The sequence below is a fragment of the Jatropha curcas genome, chromosome 1 (assembly GCF_041381405.1).
Source record: "Jatropha curcas cultivar XTBG-Jc1 chromosome 1, XTBG_Jcur_1.0, whole genome shotgun sequence".
Taxonomy (NCBI): domain Eukaryota; kingdom Viridiplantae; phylum Streptophyta; class Magnoliopsida; order Malpighiales; family Euphorbiaceae; genus Jatropha; species Jatropha curcas.
The window spans coordinates 4,599,486-4,619,684 of record NC_143151.1 but is presented as its reverse complement, the minus strand read 5'-3'; the positions used below and the strand labels follow the sequence as shown (position 1 = coordinate 4,619,684).

Below are 20,199 nucleotides of genomic sequence, written 5' to 3'. Positions count from 1 at the left end.
TTTTTATTATTTACAGGTTGAATCGACTCATTAATTTACCAAATAAATCTCATACACCCAACCACCACGCGCGTGTATATATATCCTAGCTTCCTGTTTGCACTCGATTTATTACTGATATATTATTATGTATCTTATTTTTTTCGTTGGTGCAATACATCAATCGCGACTATTTAATTGTTAAAAGTTCAATAATAATAATAATAAATAAATAAATAAATAAAGATAATCATTATATAGTGGTGATGTTAAAAGAAAATACAATAAGAGAAAGATAGAGAAGAGATGAGGAGAAATCGTGTAATCTTAATTTGTAGAAATTGGCCTCTATAAAGCCTTACATAGCAACCTAAACTGGAAATCAGTAGGAAATCAAACAAATCAGAATCAAAAAAACAAATATCCCTTGAAGATAGATATTTATTTGACTGAAACAAATTCAAATCCTAACGATTCCTCCCTTAAACTGAATGCTTAAAGCTATCAATTTATAACTGACTTAGAACATACTCCTAAGAGTTCTCGTAACTGCATGAAAACATCCAGCTTGAGTGGTTAATTTAGTCATTACATCAGCCAATTGTTCCTGTGTAACACAATGAACCAGCTCTACTGCACCTTCTTTAGTGAGCTCACGCAAGAAATGAAAACGCACATCTATATGTTTACTACGTCCATGCATTACTAGGTTCTTTGAAAGCTTGATTATTGAATTGTTATCACAACGAACAACAACAGTTATGTCTTGATTTGATTCTAGCTTTTCTAAAACTCTTTTCAACCAAACAGCTTGGCAAGCACAAGAAGCAGCTGCAATAAATTCAGCTTCTATAGATGATAGACTGACCACAAGTTGCTTTTTTGAGGACCAAGACACAGCTCCTAAACTCAATAGAAACACATAACCAAAAGTGCTTTTCCTATCTTCCAAATCTCCTGCATAATCCCTGTCACTATAATCAATAAGTTTCTCACATCCTCCCTTCTTATAGAAAATTCCAAAATCAATTATTCCCTTCAAATATCTCAGCATCCTTTTTGTCGCCTGTAGATGAAGCTGAATGGGATTCACCATATACCTGCTAATCAAACTTACCATAAACATCATATGCCGAGTTGCTGTAAGATACATAAGACTACCAACAATTTGTTTATAGTAAGTCTTATCCACTTTGACACCACCCTCATCTTTCACACGCTTAGAATCGAGAACAATAGGATTATGAACAGAGTTGCTGTTATCCATTCCAAATTTTTGCAAAATGTGCAAAGCATACTTTCTAATGAAAATTCCACTTGATGTTTTTGAAATTTCCAAATAAAGAAAATAGCTCATCTTCCCAAGATCTGTCATATCAAACTCCTGCTTCATGGAATTTTTTAAATCTACAAACATCGACTCATTATTTTCGGTAAAAATGAGATCATCAACATACAAGCTAACAATTAAAACTTTACCACCTGCTTCTCTTTTGATGAACAAGGTATGCTCATAATCATACTTAGCAAAGCCTTCTTTCATGAAGTAGGCTTCTATACGACTGTACCAGGCACACGGAGCTTGTTTAAGCCCGTAAACAGCCTTTTTAAGCTCATAAACCTTTTGCTTTTCTCCTTTCTGCACATACCCGCAAAGTTGCTCCACAAAAACATTCTCATTCAACTCACCATGTAAAAATGCGGATTTCACGTCCAACTGGAAAATAGGCCAACCTTTTTGAGCTGCAAGAGTTATTACCACACGAATTGTCTCCATTCGTGCCACAGGTGCAAACACTTCATTGTAGTTTGCCCCTTGTTGTTGGGCATATCCTTTCACAACGAGTTTGGCTTTGTATTTGTTCATTGCTCCATTTTCATCAAAATTTGGTCTTGTAAACCCATTTGATGCCAATTGTTTTTGCTCCTTTTGGTAAATCCATCAATTCCCACGTGCCATTCTTCTTTATTGCTGCCATTTCTACATCCATAGCTTGTTTCCAATTGTCATTTTTTATGGCTTCTTCAAAATGACTAGGATCAGCACTAGCATTTGCAAACATAACTGCTTCTTCATCTTCAGAAAGCCCTTCACTTGTTTTATAATTTCTCATCCAAGTTAGTGGGACCCTTGTTCTTCCTTGACTAGAGCCAGAAGGTTGATCATTCACCTCTATATCACTAGGATCAGACTTACTTTCCTCTACAACAGCTGCAATGGTATGAGTTTCTGCATCATCAATGAACTCTTCTTCATTATCATTCCACTCCAAATCAGGCTCGCCAACTTCTTCATGTTTTTTATCCCATTCCCAACTCTTGTCTTCTTCAAACACTACATCATGGCTTATAATGATCCGTTTTGAATTGGATCATAAAGACGATAAGCCTTTGATTCTTCACTTACTCCTAATAAAACACAACACAAGCTCTTGTCATCCAGCTTAGTTCTTTTATTATCTGCAGTATGGATATGAGAAATACAACCAAAAACTCTGAAGTACTCAATAGAGGGTTTGACTTCACTCCATACCACTTCTGGTGTTTGATTCTTTACTGCCAAAGTTAGACTTCGATTCAAAACATGTGCTTTCCAATTGACAGCTTCTGGCTAGAAGGTTTTTAGAACTTTCTTTTCTGAAATCATACTGCGAACCATGTTCATGATGGTTCTATTCTTTCGCTTTGCGACTCCATTTTGTTGCGGCAAATATGCAACTATTAGTTGTCTCTTGATAACATTTTCATCACAAAAATTAGCAAATTCTTGTGGTGTAAATTCCCCTCCTCTATCTGTGCATAAGACTTTAAGAAACTAATTTGTTTCTTTTTCAACATTAGCCTTAAATCTTTTGAAAATGGCAAGAGTTTCTGAGTTCTCATTTAAACAAATAAACCCATAATTTTCTGCTGAAATCATCAGTAAAAGTGAGCACATACCTCTTGTTGCGGTTAGAAATTGGCTTGATCAGCCCACAAATATCAGCATGGACTAGTTCCAAAATTTGTGCAGCTCTCCAATTGCTCCTTTTAAGAAATGGATCTCTGTGTTGTTTACCCAGACAATCTTTGCATAGCTTCAAGGGAGTATTGAGCTGTGTTAAACCATACACCATATCCTTTTATTGAAGAAGTTGTAAGCATTGAAAGCTTAGGTGTCCATATCGACAATGCCAAAGTTGTGTAGTATCCTCAGTAATTGTGTTGAAACAAGCAGATGCTATAGGTTTGGATATAGCATCCAGTTTAAACATTCGATTATAGGACATCGTTGTGTCCATAATTAAGCCTTTATTTGAATGATACACCTTGCACTTGTTACATTGAAACAGAATGGCTAAGCCTTCTTCTTGCATCTACCCAATACTTAGCAAGTTATTCTTCAATTAAGGAACATAGAAGACATTTGTGATGGTCTGTGCTAATCCATGTATTAACAACCTTATATTTCCTTTGCCTTTGACGATCAAGCTGAAATTATTGCCCAACTTCACATAATCTCTGAACTTGTCATCAAAGTTAAAGAAATATTCCTTCTTTCCACACATATGGTTGCTGCAACCAAAATCAAGAAACCATTCTTCGTTGGCCATATGTGTACCTGTATATGCCATTAACAACATCTCCTCTTGTACCTCATCAAAATTAGCCTCCTTCTGTGAACACTCCCATTGAAAACGTCCAAGCTTGTAACAACGAAAGCATTCTACTATTGTTTTATCAAACTGTTGTCTTCCTCATCCTCTTCCGCTGCCACCTCGTCCATTACCACGATCTCTTCCTCCATATTGATCTCCATGAGATGTTTTTAAGGCATGCTCTTCAATGGTTTGCGAGCTCATACGTTGTTCATGCACAAGCAAGCTACTCTACAGCTCATCAATGATTAGCAAGCTTATGTCCTTGGATTCTTTAATGGAACAAAAAAACATAATTAAACTTAGAAGTCATGGATTGTAAAATTTTCTCAACAACAACAACATCTCCCTTGTATTCACCATTTGCTTTCATTTTATTAGCAATGGAAAGAGTTCGAGTGATGTATTCATTCACGGTTTCTCTATTTGTCATATGGAGAATTTCAAACTCTTTAGGAAGGGCTTGCAGCTGTGCTCGTTTAACTCGAGTTGTACCTTGATATTTCTGCTTCAATGAATCCCATGTATTCTTTGCTGTGTCCTTTCGAAGAATTGTCTCCAGAACAGAACGATCTAGTGCTTGAAATAGAAAATTCTTCGCCTTCAAGTCTTTCAATTTTTGTTCTTCAAAGGTCTTCTTTTGTAGATCTGTTAGAGTCACACCTTCTGCTGCAGCAGAATCTCCATTCTCCACCATACTCCAATACTCCTTTGAGCACATAAAGTTTTCCATGAGCATTGACCAATGATCATAATGCCCATCAAATTTTGGAATGGCTAGTTGAACAAAAGAAGAGGATTCAGATGTCATGCTGAAAGACATAAAATCTCAGAAGATTGCTACTTCTAACCTCGTGAGGAGGCTCTGATACCCAATCTTAAAAGAAAATATAATATGAGAAAGATAGAGAAGAGATGAGGAGAAATCGTGTAATCTTGATTTGCAGAAACTGGCCTTTATAAAGGCTTACATAACAACCTAAACTGGAAATCAGTAGGAAATCAAACAAATCAAAATAAACAAAACAAATATCCCTTGAAGATAGGGATTTATTTGACTAAAACAAATTCAAATCCTAACAGGTGATGCCAAAGCCAAAAGTTGCATAAATAAAGTTTATTTTGATATTTTAATTGGTTAATAATTGTGGTTCATTGCTTGTCATTATTATTTTTTGCAATATGATATTTATTATTTTATTATTTTGCTACGTACCACTCAGTTAATATTGATTGCTAGTGCTAGACGTGCAAGTCAAATTTTTTGAACCCTAAAAGTCAGTTAATTTCTTGATATTGTTTAAAATATGATTTGCCCTTTATCGTTTTTATTTTTGTTTTATTTTCCAAAAAAAAATTATTTTGGTTTTGAACTCTTTGGGTTAGTAGAAGTTGGGACTTGGGTCATGAATGACCCATTCAAGATTGGAACAAATGAGTCCTAGGCATAGAGCAAAGTATTAAGCACCTTTAAATTACTAAACTTATTTATATGACTTTTAAGTGCTGCTTTTATTAATATACTAGCTACACACAAATAATTTAATAAATATTATTTTTTAATATTTAATTTTTTTGAGAAAATTTAATTTAAAATTTTATACTCATCTTTATTAAAATATTTTTTAATTTTTGGATAATTGATTTGTAGATAAAAATTTTTGAAAATTGCAATGTTGAACAAATATAGTTAAAATATTTTGTAAATTGTAATATAATATTAAACTATTTTAAAAATATATGTGACAAAATGTTACAAAATAAAATATTCTATTTAATTCTATTTATTTACATAGTCAAATAAAAATTTATGAGTTTGAACTAAACATTTCATTTAGTGGAGAAAATTTTATTGTGCTAATTATTTATTTAATAATTCATTTATTCAAATGATTATTATTTCTTGTATTTTTTATCATTATGTCTTGACATTTATGTTTTGTATTTATTCATAAATTAGTTCCAATCAATAGGAAACTAAAACAAAACAAAACAATTAATATACCATGATTACAAAATTTTAAAAGTATTTTTTAAGGCAAAACCTAACTGTTCTAATCCTACATCATACTATCAAATTTTAGCAATTATACTTGGAACTCTTCCGGCAAAACATGTTTGATATATATATATATATATATATATATATATATATATATATATATATATATATTGTAATTTAGAATATAAATATTAAATTATTTATATATTTAGTAGACCTTACCCATTAAAGTTAGGAGTGTCAAAATGGATCATGACACGCATGTTTGCCTGACACGTGAAATAAACGAGTTAAGATTGAGGTTGAATGAGTTTGTATCATAAATGAATTATCTATTTATGACACGCATATAAAAGTGTCTTGTCATGAGTTGACACGCGAGAGTAGCCTGTTTACTTAATGGTAAAAAAGTAATTTTAGTGTTAGATATAAATACTTCAACTAAAATAATATTTAAATTTTATTATTATATTAACTTTTCTTTTAGTTATGAATATGGAAGAATCTTTATATTTTATATATGATAATTTATTTTTAAATGTGATTTGAGTTGAATAGATTAACATTTAAAAATATCATAAGGAGGTTAAGTACACAGGTGAACACAAGTCACTCAGCATGCTTATGATATTAGCCGGTTACACGAGTCGCATAAGGTCAATATGACCCACTTAAACTGCTTGTGATATTAGGCGGGTTAAATTGTCGTATTCACATCACCTGTCTAATTTTCATGTCGTGTTCGTGTTGACAAATTTGATATGATTATTAAATAGATCGTATCCGTGTTGACTGTAATCCTGTCGCATGTTTGGCGAATCCCGGTCGAACCCAACACCAAATCCGTTTGACATCCTTAATTAAAGTGTTTTCTTCATTTAATTTTCCTCTTTCAAAATGTTTTAAATTTACAAGGGTTCATTTATTAATCATTTTCTAGATAATTACTGAAGTTCATATTTTATTAGCTGATATTATTGGGTGTTTTTTGTGACATTAAATGAACTCGTGACAAAGGATTTCTTAGAAATTTATTTATAATTTAAGTTAATTTTTAAAAAAATTTCTCTTATTTCCAGTAGTGAAATCCCATGTTTATTATAATCTTTGATAATTCTTGATCCCATTATGTAACCTTGAATAGTTGGTTAATTATGTCGGTAAGAATATTTAATTTTATTGATCATTTTTCAAATTATAATATCTTATCTAAAATAATTTTTATTATATTTTTTTTATTGGCCCGCATATTTACATTCAATCTGTATTTAATTATAATATGCATTTTATGAATTAAATTGGGTAAAAAAATTATTGACCTATAAATTTATAGGATGGATACCTTAATTAATAAACTCGACCTATGTAAAATAATGTAATTTAGCTCTAACATTATAAAATGATGAAATTATTGACCTATATACTGAGCCTGCAAATAATGCCAATTTCAAGAAACTCAAGATAATCTTAAAAAAAAAAATATTCTTGAGAAGGTATCTTTCAAGTGTTGAATATAATTCCAAGATTTTATCACCTCAAACCTCAAAATTCTAGTTTTATGGCTCTTAAATTAAAACCTTTCACTTGATAGAAAGTTTGTTGCTTTGCTGAAAGGTGCTAATCACATTAGAGAAAAGATCACAAATGCATTATTTTAGAACATTATTTGATTTAGCAAGATTAAGGTCTCTTTCTCCGTTGTACTGCTCAGAAGGTAGGTTGCACGGACACCTTAAAAGGCCTAGCATATCAGCGTTTGTCCCTGTATTGGATACTCACATTCTTCGGACACTTCTGACATGTGTGAGTTAATTTATAAAATGTGTCTAATTATTTTTTTAAATTTATTAATTTCGGACACTTCAAAGAAATTTGAAGGACATTTCTTGAACACTTTAAGGACAAATTTAACATAGGTTCACCATGAAAACATGGGTAATTCATGGTGCAAATGTAACTCTACTTTAAAAAATAGCTTTCAAATAGCTTGGACAATCATCTTCTTCATCATGCTTTGAAAGGAATTAGGGTATATATTCATTATTAATTCCATGAGAAGGAATAAATTGACTCCAAAACATGCTTAAATTTAGTTTTTGTTCATGGTAATCTGCTACTTTTATCACGAAGGAACCCGCAATATTATATTGAACAAATAAAAACGTGATAAAAACATGGGACAAGGGATCAATTTGACTCTTTTGAAGATATTAAAATTATCGAAATTGCTAATTTATCTCTATGTTAGCTAGAGATGAAGAAGATGATCTTTAATGATGATGTTACTATTAAGAATTTAACTAATTAATAGTGTTGAAGTAGAAAGTAAAGATTTTTATTTTGTGTTTATGACTTATTATGGGTGGCTATTTATATATTTTAATTTCTTAATAAATTTTTTTTTTTATTTTAACCATCTGATGTCCAAAGTTTATTGGCCCAACTAATCTAGATTCGCGCCGCACAGACCTACAAAAGGAGGCAAAACATTTACTTCCCGAGTGTTTAAAGGAATTCCATACCTAGTGCTTGAATTCGAAATCTCTAGTTAAGAAAAAATGGATATCTGTCATTTCATCTCACTCTTGAAATAACAAATTGTAATTTTTAGTATAACGTATCTTGAGCGTGTCTTGTCTTTTTTTCTTTTTTCTTTTTTTTTTTAAATTGCCATGTTCCATGTCCAAATCCATGCGACGTCAGTCAAAAGAAACTGCAGTTTGCGTTTGCTTTGTATTGCTTTTGTTTAAGTTTAGTGTACAACAATACCCAAAATCATCATCATCATTGTTGAAGTACACAATCTCGCTAAGTATCATCCATCCCTACAACAGAATTCTCCAATTTTTAGGAATTCCATATATATATATATATTTTATTATTTTAATATATATATATATATATATATATATATATATATATTATTTTATTATTAATTATTAATTATTAAATTAAATAATTAAATGATGGATTAATTCTTCTATCTTCTATAATTATTTATATATATATTTCTTTAATCTTTATTATATTTATATATTTTAATTATATATTTTAAATTTCTTAAATATATAAATTAATATGAGAACTTAAACATTAGTCAATAAATGTAAACAAATTTAAGAAAAAAGAAAAATTGTCTAATAAAAGACCGTTACATTATACTCAAGAAATCAAGGTAACAAAAATAAAAGGGAAAATGGCATATAGGTCTAGAAGGCTATATATTATCTATGAGCAGTTTCTTGATTTTCAAGAGAGATTTTAAATGCTATATAATTTGAAATCTGAAATCATTAAGTTACAATGAATAAATCGAAATCCATGTTAGAATTGAGAAATTTATTCGCACGCAAAGCAGAAAATCAGATAGATAGAAACCTCAATTTGCTCTTTAACAATTGATTAAACATGACAATCCTATTGTCTAAACTGATTTATCACGTAAAATATAAAGTAAACACAACATTATAAGATAAATGTGATAGAAATTAGAAGTTTGTAACAAATAAATCATGGTTGTAGAATTCATTTGTAATTGAATTCTAAATAGAATTCATTTTCAAATGAATTTGTTATGTTTGGTATGGTGTAATTTAAAATAAGAAATTTAATTAAATTCCACAAAATTATACTTGGAATAAATTCTTAAATAAAAATTCATTTGTCTTTATTTCTTATAACACCCTTAACATAATAATTTAACAAAAATAAATAACAAACACCAGTTATATTTATTATGTACAATATAATAACTTGTCATTTTTTTATTAAAATATAAATAATAAATTTCATATAAATAAGTACAGTAATATTTCACGCCAATTAATTAATTATATAAGCAGTAACATTCATCGTAATAATTATTTTTAATTGATGTAAAAAATTTTATTGATTTAAGTAATTAATTTGGAAACTAAAAAAATATTAAGAATGTTATTATTATTTTTTTTAATTGCATTTGAAAATAATTGTTGATACTTAGTTTTTATAGTTCCACAGTAATAATAACTAACGTTATTACTAGACTTCAAAAAGAAAAAAAAATGCCATTACTAGTTTGAAATTTTTTAAAAAAAATTAAAAATATAAACTAACGTCATTATTGGATTAAAAAAACGCGGTTATAATTTGAAAATTTCCAAATAAAATAAAGAAAAAGGAAAAAAAAAAAGTAAAAAAGTTGAGTTTATAGTGGAAGCGTAATTTTATCGATAAAGATTTCAATGGTCAATTTTATGGAATTCATTTATAAATTCCATCAATTTTAGTACAATTTGAGTTAGACATACCTAATTCTATAGAATTCAATTCACATAATTTAAATATGTATTATTTTTCATTCCAAATACAATATTTTAGATTTCTAAATGGATTCCACAAAATTTGGTGGAATTCATTTGTTCTAAATGGGCTATTAGTGATAATTAATATTTTACTTAGCAAAAATATGGAGAGAACGTGGTAATTAAAACAAGATTAAAAAAAAGAAAATTAAGGGTCTTTGGTTTCCGAGAAAATTAAAAAAGGAAAATAGGATAAAATGGGCAGTCATGGAAACATGGACATAGATAAGAAAATTTCAAAAGGTTTTAAAAGTTTTAATTTCAAAATTTAAAAGTTTTAAAGTTTTAAATTAATATATATATATATATATATAAGGAAAGCTCAAAAAGTTATTAAAAAATTAAAAAATTTGTAAAAAGGAAAAAGAAATGCTCAAAAAACAGAGGGTGCAAAATATGTCCTATTGAATTTATGAATTTCAAACAATTTTTTTTCCGAGAAATCAAACAATTTGTTTAAAATCATTAAATCATGTGATTACAAGGGCAAAACTACTGTATAAAATTAAAATTTTCTTTACCAGTAAAAAAACGGATATCTAACATTAGATTTAACACTTTGAACATAAGCCATAAATTTAAAAATATTTAAATGACTTTCTACTTTTGAAGCAAGTTATATTCATTTGTTGTTATTATTTTTGAGATTTAAAGAGACATCATTGCATTATGTCAATTACTTTTTAATGAACAAACGAAAAATAAATTTATAGAAACTAATTGAAAATTTCAATATCCATATATAACTTTTTGTTGTACATTTATTTAAATATTAAATTTTTTGAAAAAGTATTTAAATATTAATTTTATGCATCTAATAAAAATTTTAATTAATTAAACCATTTAAAATAGCTCAAAATATCAATTCTTAATTCGAAATTAATTTTCCTTTCAATTCAGAAAAGAATTGTATAATTCTAAAATTTCAATTATCAACTTTCTAAATCTCTCTTTATATACATATCTATTTCTATTTTTGTCTAATCTACACATTTTGTTAAAGTCCTAATTTTATCATTAAAAAAAAAAAGTCCTAATTTTATTGTATTTACAACTAATTTTTCGATCATATAATTTGAAGTGAAATTAATTGTTATGTTTTTCTATGTTGTTATATAATTATAGAGTATTTCATAATCTCATTTTTAATATTGTATATGATTTTTTTTTTTGAATAAAGAACAAATTCAGAATAATAAATAAGACTATTTAATGGCTACTGGTAATTAAAATTGATATTATGAGGTATCACTTAATTAAAATTATCTATCCATACAGAATTTTTCATCCTACAGAACCAATGCTCTGTAACTATTAGCTCGAACGATTGGCAGTTTGGTAATTAAGAGAAGTTGTTGGGGGTGTTTCTTAGAACATCAACGTCTGCCCTTTATAAATTATTATTTAATTTAAAGCGGAGAATTTTCGACCAAGGGTCCCGGGAGGGAGACAAGATTCAACTCGGGAGCATGACAAGTTTTCTCGCCGTTAAATTTAACGGACCAAACTTACCCCGTACGTTAAAAAGTCTCGTTGAAAAAGTTTAAGCGTGCTTTGCCCGTTAAACCTAACGGAATTATCGAAACCTTTGCAATTATTGTCTTCCAGCTCTCTCGTGTCCACTCCAACTTAAAAAACAACAGCACCAACAAAACCCTGTCTCCGAAACTTCACCGGAATCTCGCCGGCAATTTTACCCGTCTCGGGTTTGTGTCGGTTTCAAGTTTTGGGTCCGAAGTAACCACAGATTTGTTTGTAGGTAATTATTTGGTTTTTGGGTTTGGGTTCTTTTTCTTTCTAAGATTAATATAATTATACTGATATTAGACATATATTAAGGTTTGCTATAAAGATAGAATTTTTATTTCATCAATTATGTTTTTTTTATTATTCTTTTTGCTGAGTCTTTCTTGGAATATTTTAACGGAAAATTATTGTATATTTTATCTTTTTATTTATTTATTTGGTTCAGAGTTTCTTTTGTAAGAACAAAATAAAACCTACTTCAAGAGTTATATTTTAAGAATTAGAGTAGAGAGAGCAGCTATATTTAAGACTTTCATGTGCTTCACCAATTAGATCTGTAACTTTCAGTCTGTATTTTTAATATTTTATGGCAATAAGAAAAGTTTTTCACGGTGGTTTCTAATGAAGCGAGCTAGGGTTAACAGTTGTTGACGTGCAGTATAATTAATTACATATATGTATTATTTATATGCAAGAAAGGAGTTATCAGTTCTGGTTTTAGCTCCAGTTGCTTCATATTTATCTCTACCATTTAGTGGAAGATTTTTGCACTGTTTACTCTGGTGGGTAAAGCTTCTAGAGAGTTTAGTTTTAAGTTCATTATTATTTGACGAATGCGAACAAAATTTTTGTAGTAAATTTTTTCTCTCTCTTTCTTTGTATACGAATATATATTGTCAGTTGTTTTCTGTTTCTGTTGTTTTCATCTCGTCTTTCGATTCGTGTCACCTTCTGCTTCTGCTTCTGCTTCTGCTTCTTCTTCTTCTTCTTCTTCTCCTTCTCCTTCTCCTGTTTTTCTTTTGTTCTTTACATTTTATATGTGTGGTTTTTATTCTTAACTATGGAACTAATTGATGTTATTTTATTTAAAGCTATATTTAGAGCAGTGTTTGATCATTTTATATTTTAGTTAAATATGAACTTTTTTTAACAGGTAAAGAAATGACATGACTGGGTTTGATTGGTACTCGGAAGATTTTGTTTGTTGTATTCTCTGGTGTTAGATGGACGGTAGAAGTTTCAGGCAAGAATCACATGTAGCACAACAAAGCAGAAGAGATAAGCTAAGAATAGTTGAACAAAGCTCAACAACTTGTTTGGTTGATAATCACCATGTGTTTCCTAACAATTTGGAACAGTTGTCGGTCCATTCCGGGATAAACCCAGATCTTATTCAGGTTCGAAACGTTAGGAATGGTGATTTGCATCGTTATGGTTCTAGTACTAGTGTTTTTCCATCTGAAATGCTAAATTTTGCAACTACTTGTTCTAACAGTACTTTACCAGTTGAAAAGAATGCAATTCTTGATCAAGAACTAGGTTTAGTGCAATCAAATAGGGCTTTATTATTTACAAATATGTCTAATCCTATTAATGTTTCAACCAAAGCTAGTAGTAGTAATGATCCACAAGGCTGTAGTAGCAGTATCCATTGGAGAAACGTTGATTCTCAACAAAGCTATGACTGGATGGTGAATTATGCAAGTGGATTATCAGTAGGTAGGGAAAGCAATAATCAAAAACCTATTTTTGTTGGGGATGTCTTGTCAAATAATGCAAGAGCAAACAATATTTCAAGAAATGTTGGATACGATCAAGATTTTCATTTATCCTCTAATATTCCTTCTCAAGGTTGTCAGAAGCAGCAACAATTTACTTCTCATGTGCATTATTCATCACTGTACCAAAATACTCTTCAAGATGTTGTTGCTGCTCAACCTTCTGCTTTGTTTTTCGAAAATGCGAATTCTTGGAGCAGTAGTGATCAACTGGAGCTTATTGCAAGAAAGAGCGATCAAGAAGGCCTTTCTTTGAGTCTTGCATCAAATCCACAGGCTAGAGCGAACGTTAATCACTTTGGTGAGGGATACGAGTCTAATAATCAAGATTCAAGAAATTATTTGTGTCCAATGTCAAAACCAGAAGTTATCAATAGAGGATGTGGAAAATCGGTTAATTATTCTTCGAATTATGTACTTCAGAATGCTGGCCCTCTCGGTCCTTTTACAGGATATGCAACTATTTTGAAGAGTTCTAGATTCTTGAAGCCTGCTCAAGATCTACTAGACGAGTTCTGTACTATAACAGGTACAAAACTCATTTCAACATCTGGAGAAGTTAGTAATTTAGATTCTGTTGATGTTGTTAATGCAATTAAGGCAGGGACTAGTCCTCCTAAGGTCAGTTATAATAACAATAACAACAACAATTCTGGTGTCTCATCATCGACATTTTATAGCTCGAATGACGTGAGTGGTGATGTTGGTGTTGCGAGCAGTTCTTGTGAATCTTATAAGCCGGAGTATCAGCAAAGGAAGGCAAAGCTTCTATATTTGCAAGAGGAGGTCGGTTATATTTTACTTTTATCTTAATTATATTTGCTTAATTATCTTTAGTCACTAGAAACTAAGTGATTATTCTACAAATCCTTTTTTTTTTTTTTTTTTTACCCTTTTGCATTTATGGTGAAAGAATATTGACAGAAAAAAAAATGATGCTTTGTTATTGGAATCTCTCTCGCATAACTTTGTTAAGAGCTTCTGTTTTAGATTATCAGTTGCAAGATTATGAGTTGCATGCTCAAGAACTACTTTTAATTTCTACTAAAGGAACTAAGTGAAGTATTTCAATATTTTGAAAGGCTTCACTTCTCCATAACAAATGAGGAATTAATGCTTGTAACTGTGACAGTGAATTAGAGATATATTTAGTCAATGTATAATAAAACATATGATCATTGTGCGATACATTTGCATGCTCAAGATCCAAATTTAGGAATTTCAATATTAAAAATAAACCAAGTTCCAAATTATGTAAATAAATTCCTTTCAAAAATTTATGTAAATAAATTGAGATGGAAGGTAGATATATCTTTGCTCTTGAAAAAAAGAGGAGCAATTTACCAAGTGTAGCTGATAAAAAAAAACGTAGCTGCTCTTAAAATGTGTACATTCTTATCTGAATTACTTTTAGTTATTATGGGAGGGAAGTCGTTATAGTTAACATTGACGATGGAGCTCAAACTTAAGAGAATGATTAGAGTGTTATTTAGTTGTTCATTGAATTGTCTCAAGTATTTTATTAATAAATAAGCATAAAATTTTCTGGATGGAGAGGGATTTCAGCCCCCAGTATTCCTTTCAATACTCCGGTTTTTGAGACCGACCCTTTCAACTGCTGAGACATCCTTCCTTTTTAGTACATCAACATCAAATACTAGTGTAATTAAGCAAAACAATCCACTCAAATAAAGTTATCACTAGTTTATGCAATTTTTAGGATTCTCATCTTGTCAATTTGTTTGTCGTGGTGCAATTTATGGATGTAAAAGATTGTCGAAGTGTACCTATCATAAGCCTTGACATTTAAATATATCAAGCATAGTGGAACAAGGTCTAAAATCCTGTTTTAGATTCTAAACTAATCACCTTGTCCATTCTTAACAAGCTTTTTAGAGTGTTACTGCCCTCAAAATTAGTCTCAAATGCCTTAACTATTTATTTAATGAGTTGTTGGCTGTTGCACGTAGTCCTTTTCCTAGATACTGAAACCATATCCACAGCTAGCTGCTAAGAGTGGACCAAGGCATGTATAATTGAGAGGTATTACATGTAGGTTAATGACTGCTTTCTGTGTGATTAGAAAATTGGGAAATGCCTAATGTCAATTAATTAGGAGTGTTATCAATTAGAAAATTGAATCTTTCTTGTATAGAACTTATCAATGTAAAAGAAACAAAGAATGAGTGCATGTAATTGATTTTTGTGCATTTAATAAACTTGTCAATCACTAGAGAATAATAAATTGGAAAAATATCATTTGAATATTCTCAACCCTTCAATTACAGTTCTTTTGTAGGGTTTTTGCATGATTAAATCTTGTAGTTCTTTTGTAGCTTGTTAGTAGGTTAGATTGTTTGAGTTGTTGGCATAATTAAAGCTTGAGGATGTCTTCATTGCTTATTCATAGGAACTTCTCATATTTTCTTTAGGAACTTATGCAAATCTTTGCATTGGTTGGTCGAAGGATCATTCAGCACTTGTCAAAGTTAAATTAGCTCGAAGCACTCTTATAATTAGTCAATTTTTTTTGGATTTTGATTTTCTTACGCCTTGTGCTTTCGATATTCAAATTTCTTGAATTACATAAAATCCAAGGATGAATTTGAATTTCTTGTGAAACTTTACTTGTTTGAGCTGCATATTGTTCTTTATGTACTGCTCATTTATATTCATTATTTAATTTTCTTTTTGCTGGTTTGAAAAAAAAGTTTCAGGAAACTGAAACTTAATAGACCTTTTAAGTCTTGCTCGAATCCAAGTCTGATAAATTTCTTTTAGGTTAAACCATCTATATTTCACATACTGTAGTAGAAAAGGTTCCATGATTGCTGCCTGTGAATACTCTGTAATAATAATGAATTGGTCAATATTATAATTATGGGAACAAGAAAGGACTTTGGTGGTCCACTTTCTCATTCAAGATTAGCTAAAGATGGAATTGTTCATGTGAAAACTATCATTTATATAAACTTCTAGTGAGGTAATGGGGACCCCCTACTCCTCTTGTAGAAAGTCCTGCAAATCACACATACCTATTAATAGTACACACCACTTGTTATTTGTTCTAAACTAACTACTACTTTATGCAAGTTCAAGACCCAAAAAATGTGTCCCTATAATGACACCATTATTGGTGTGAAAGAGTAGGTTATATATATATTTATATACCTTGAGAGATAAATATGTCTGAAAATGTCATATTGTTGATTTTCCCAATGTAGCTAATTTTAGTGCTTCCACAGTAGAATTGCTGTTCGTCCAACTGACTTCTAACAAAAGATGTTTATATTCTGCTTTGTTATTATTGCAAAAGAACTAACATTTAATTGTCGGATTATCATGATTAATCTATTCTTTTCAAGATTAATCTTTTGTGGGGTTAATTTTAGTTGTAGCTTTTGATAAAGTATAGTAATAATAGTTCGGTAACTTGACTCTATTGTATACTATGTTATTGAAAGGTTTGCAGAAGGTACAAGCAGTATGATCAGCAAATGCAAATGGTAGCTTCATCCTTTGAATCAGTAGCAGGTCTAAGTGCTGCTACGCCGTACCTTTCTTTGGCTTTCAATTCAGTGTCAAGAAATTTCAAGTGTCTAAAACGTGCTATATCAGATCAGCTTAGGCATGTAACCAAGGCGTTAGGGGAGGATTTCTTGTCCCCCAATACAGGTGCTAGTAGTAGTAGAGGTGATACAAGCACATCAAGAATGAGATATATAGATCAAAGCTTTCAAAGGCATAAATCTGGTGGGGCTAATGTGGGATACTTTGAACCCCAGCAGCATGTCTGGAGGCCCCAACGAGGCCTACCAGAACGTTCAGTGGCGATTCTTAGAGCTTGGCTGTTTGATCACTTCCTTCATCCGTGAGTCCCACACACGTCCTTTCTATCTCGTTTTGTAGTTGGTGTATGCATATAATTGAGTTTAACCCTTTCCTGTTATAGATACCCCACGGACACGGATAAGCACATGCTGGCCACTCAAACTGGACTGACCCGTAGCCAGGCAAGTGATCCCTTGAATATGTACTTTAAGCACGCCAGTCTGGTCAAGCTTGCATCAATTAACACATTCATTATATACTCAAATTGTCAATTTTCTTGCCTTTTAAAAGTTCCTGAAGTCGAATACGATGCTCATCTTGTGGAGTCTTATGCGTAATCTTGTTAGATTTTGGCTCTATGGTTTATAAAAAATTTTGACATGGAATTGCAAGCATAATTGTGATGTTGTAATCTCGTTCAGAAGTTTTAAACTTCAGTATCTCGATTACAAGCATAACTGTGATGTGGACATAATTTAGCTGCAACAAGATATTGATAGAGAAATTAATAAACCTGCATATTGTTCTGTTATGGTTTTCTTAATAAATTGACTGATTAGTGTAGGTCTCAAATTGGTTTATAAATGCTCGTGTGCGCGTTTGGAAACCAATGGTTGAAGAAATACACATGCTCGAAACAAAGGGATTGGCGGAAACCAATCGGACCTATGTGAATGATGTTGATGGAAAATCTACTGATGGCAGTACCAGTCAGCCAGACCACGAGCAACCCTCGAACAATGTTTCTGCTGCTAGTTGTACTGTTAATAAGCAGTTGAAGTGCTCCGGAGAAGGACTAAATGCTGAGCAATGGAATCAAGAAAAGAGATCGAGAGTCGAGTTTCAAGCTCCAACTAGCATGGATGGAGCAGTAATGAATTTTTTGCCATATCAAAGAAGTGGAATTGAAATTGGAGGAATTGGAGCTGTTTCACTTACATTGGGCCTAAGGCATGGCGTAGAAAATGCTCAGCAACAGCAAACGCAGCTGCAGCAACATGAGAATCAACTTAGGCGGCAATTTGGAGGTCAGATGATTCATGATTTTGTGGGTTGACTTTTATAGTACATGTTCTTTTATCTTTAAATGGAATTGGAAAGTGAATAAGAAATTAGAAAAAAAAGCTCCTTATATATATATATATATATATCACCAATGTCTTCTTTGCATTGGCCGGGAAAAATTGATCTTTTCCAACGATAACTTACATTGTCTTGATAAGGCTTTGATTTGTTTTGTATATTATAAGTATGCTTACCCTACTAATGCATATGGTAGCGCATATATATATATATGTATGCCAGACTTTTCTTCACACACACACACTACTTGTTTTGACATGAAAAGGGATAATGTATTAATAAGAATAGCATATGGGAGAATAGTGCTCTCAATATATGAAGGAATAGTATCTCAAATATGACTACCTTAATTACATCTTCTCTAGCCAAGTTATGAGTAGACATGCTTACTTGCTTTGGAATCTAAGAAATGTTACCAATTCCCATTTGACCTTGAATTGCTGAAATAACTCTACCCAGTCCAAAACATTAGTCGTATCACTGTTGATTGTATTAGCCACCATCAAAGAATCAGTCTTGAGGAGAACAGTGCCTAAGCTATTAGAAGACAGCCATTGAAGCACGTGATACACTACAAGAGCATTTGCCATAGCTTGTGAAATAGCAGCATCAAGAAGACAACTAGAAATACCTCTGAAAAACTGACCACAGCTGTCCCTAAACACAGTAGCAAATGAGAAACGATCACCACAACCCATAGCATCAATAATACCTTTCAAAACACCATCTGCTGGAGGCAGCCATCTTGCATTAGAAGTCGCAGCAACAGGCAAAAGAGCAGGAGGCAGCCTGGAAATGAAGTTGGCTGCTACTTGCGAATCTCGCAAATAACGTCTAGCAAAAGACACAATAGGGTAAACAGATCTATGCAAATTATTCCAAGCATATGCATTACGAGCATTCCATATATTCCAAGCAAGCACACATACTTCTTTAAGAACCCCATTATTCAAGCTCAGAAAAATGATGAAAAAAACATCATAAAAGGAGTGCAAATTCCGTTCCTTGGCTATCTTCCAATCATACTGCCAACACAGCCTAGAACAATAAAAAATTGCATGGGAAGGGGCCTCCTCTTCCATGAAGAAAAGATAGCCTCAGCTCTAGCACCAAGTCTTGCATTTGTAGGAAGTACATTACTGATATGGAACAATTCAAAAGTCTGCATGGAAACCATTTCTGATGCCTCTTCCTACAAGGGCTAACCGCAACAAATGCCTTTTTTGTTTTTTTTTTTTTTTTTTTTTTTTTTTAAAACCATCCGGTATATCCAAAGCCTCTTGGCCTTGGTTCAACTAATGCAGATTTTTAACTGCACGAGTCCCGAAGGGAGATAAACCCTTTTTTTTTCTTCTTTTTTTGCATTAATTTTTTTTTCACTATATTAAATGTGCGATTGTTTGTTGTTTGACCGGCAATTAAATGTGTCTATCTGTAATATTAAAAGTAGAATTTTATTATAGTCCAGTGGATTTGAGATATCTAATGTTAAAATAAAATAAAATAAAGGTTTAATATTTGATATCAGTAATCTCTTTAAAAATTTTTTATCCATCAAAATTGAAGATATTTAAAAATTTTTTATCCATCAAAATTGAAGATATTGTTCAATAATTACGGAAGTGGTTTAATTTTTTTTTTTCATCAAGTATTTGAATGGACAATTTTCTTTTTTCCAATTTAGTGCATTTATCTTGAATGACTTAACAAAAAATAAATTAGATAATTTTAATTAATAAATAATATTGTCATAAACTTTTATTCAATTTATCTCCAGTTTACTATTTTTTAATTTTTTTTATTGTATTGAATGAAAAGCATATTTTAAAATTTTTGATAATTTTCTTTGTATTTCAATATAAAATAAACCAAAGTGAAGTGAAATAAATGAATCAAGGAAAGTGATAAAATAAAAAGAAAAGTGAATCAAAAGAAATAAGTGAGGTGGAAAAACTAATTTATTTTGATAGTTCTACTTATAAAAACAAATTGTATGATAAAATATAAAATATAAAATT

The 20,199-nt window shown here is 30.9% G+C and overlaps 1 protein-coding gene and 1 pseudogene across 2 annotated transcripts; one reads left to right on the top strand and one right to left on the bottom strand.

Annotated features, from left to right (window-relative positions):
* Positions 1-3,365: 3,365 nt before the first annotated feature.
* LOC105628318 (uncharacterized) lies at positions 3,366-4,428 on the bottom strand (annotated as a pseudogene).
* A 6,971-nt stretch (positions 4,429-11,399) lies between these two features.
* Positions 11,400-18,365, top strand: LOC105628065 (uncharacterized). Of its 2 annotated transcripts, none has more exons than XM_012209384.4 (5): positions 11,400-11,721; positions 12,643-14,053; positions 16,732-17,138; positions 17,220-17,280; positions 17,664-18,365. In XM_012209384.4, the coding sequence occupies exons 2-5, from the start codon at positions 12,713-12,715 to the stop codon at positions 18,153-18,155; spliced, it is 2,301 nt and encodes a 766-aa protein (XP_012064774.2). In that variant the 5' UTR covers positions 11,400-11,721; positions 12,643-12,712; the 3' UTR covers positions 18,156-18,365. The 2 variants fall into 2 exon arrangements, with proteins under 2 accessions (XP_012064774.2, XP_020532674.2); XM_020677015.3 differs by lacking the exon at positions 11,400-11,721 and adding an exon at positions 11,995-12,271.
* The last annotated feature ends 1,834 nt before the right edge of the window (positions 18,366-20,199 follow it).

Bases quoted from the DNA above. Each gene is read 5' to 3' on its own strand.
- LOC105628065 (XM_012209384.4), top strand. From the start codon at position 12,713: ATGGACGGTAGAAGTTTCAGGCAAGAATCACATGTAGCACAACAAAGC. The intron at 14,054-16,731 runs GTCGGTTATATT...TGTTATTGAAAG, and splicing joins TTCTATATTTGCAAGAGGAG to GTTTGCAGAAGGTACAAGCA. The intron at 17,281-17,663 runs GCAAGTGATCCC...TGATTAGTGTAG, and splicing joins CTGGACTGACCCGTAGCCAG to GTCTCAAATTGGTTTATAAA.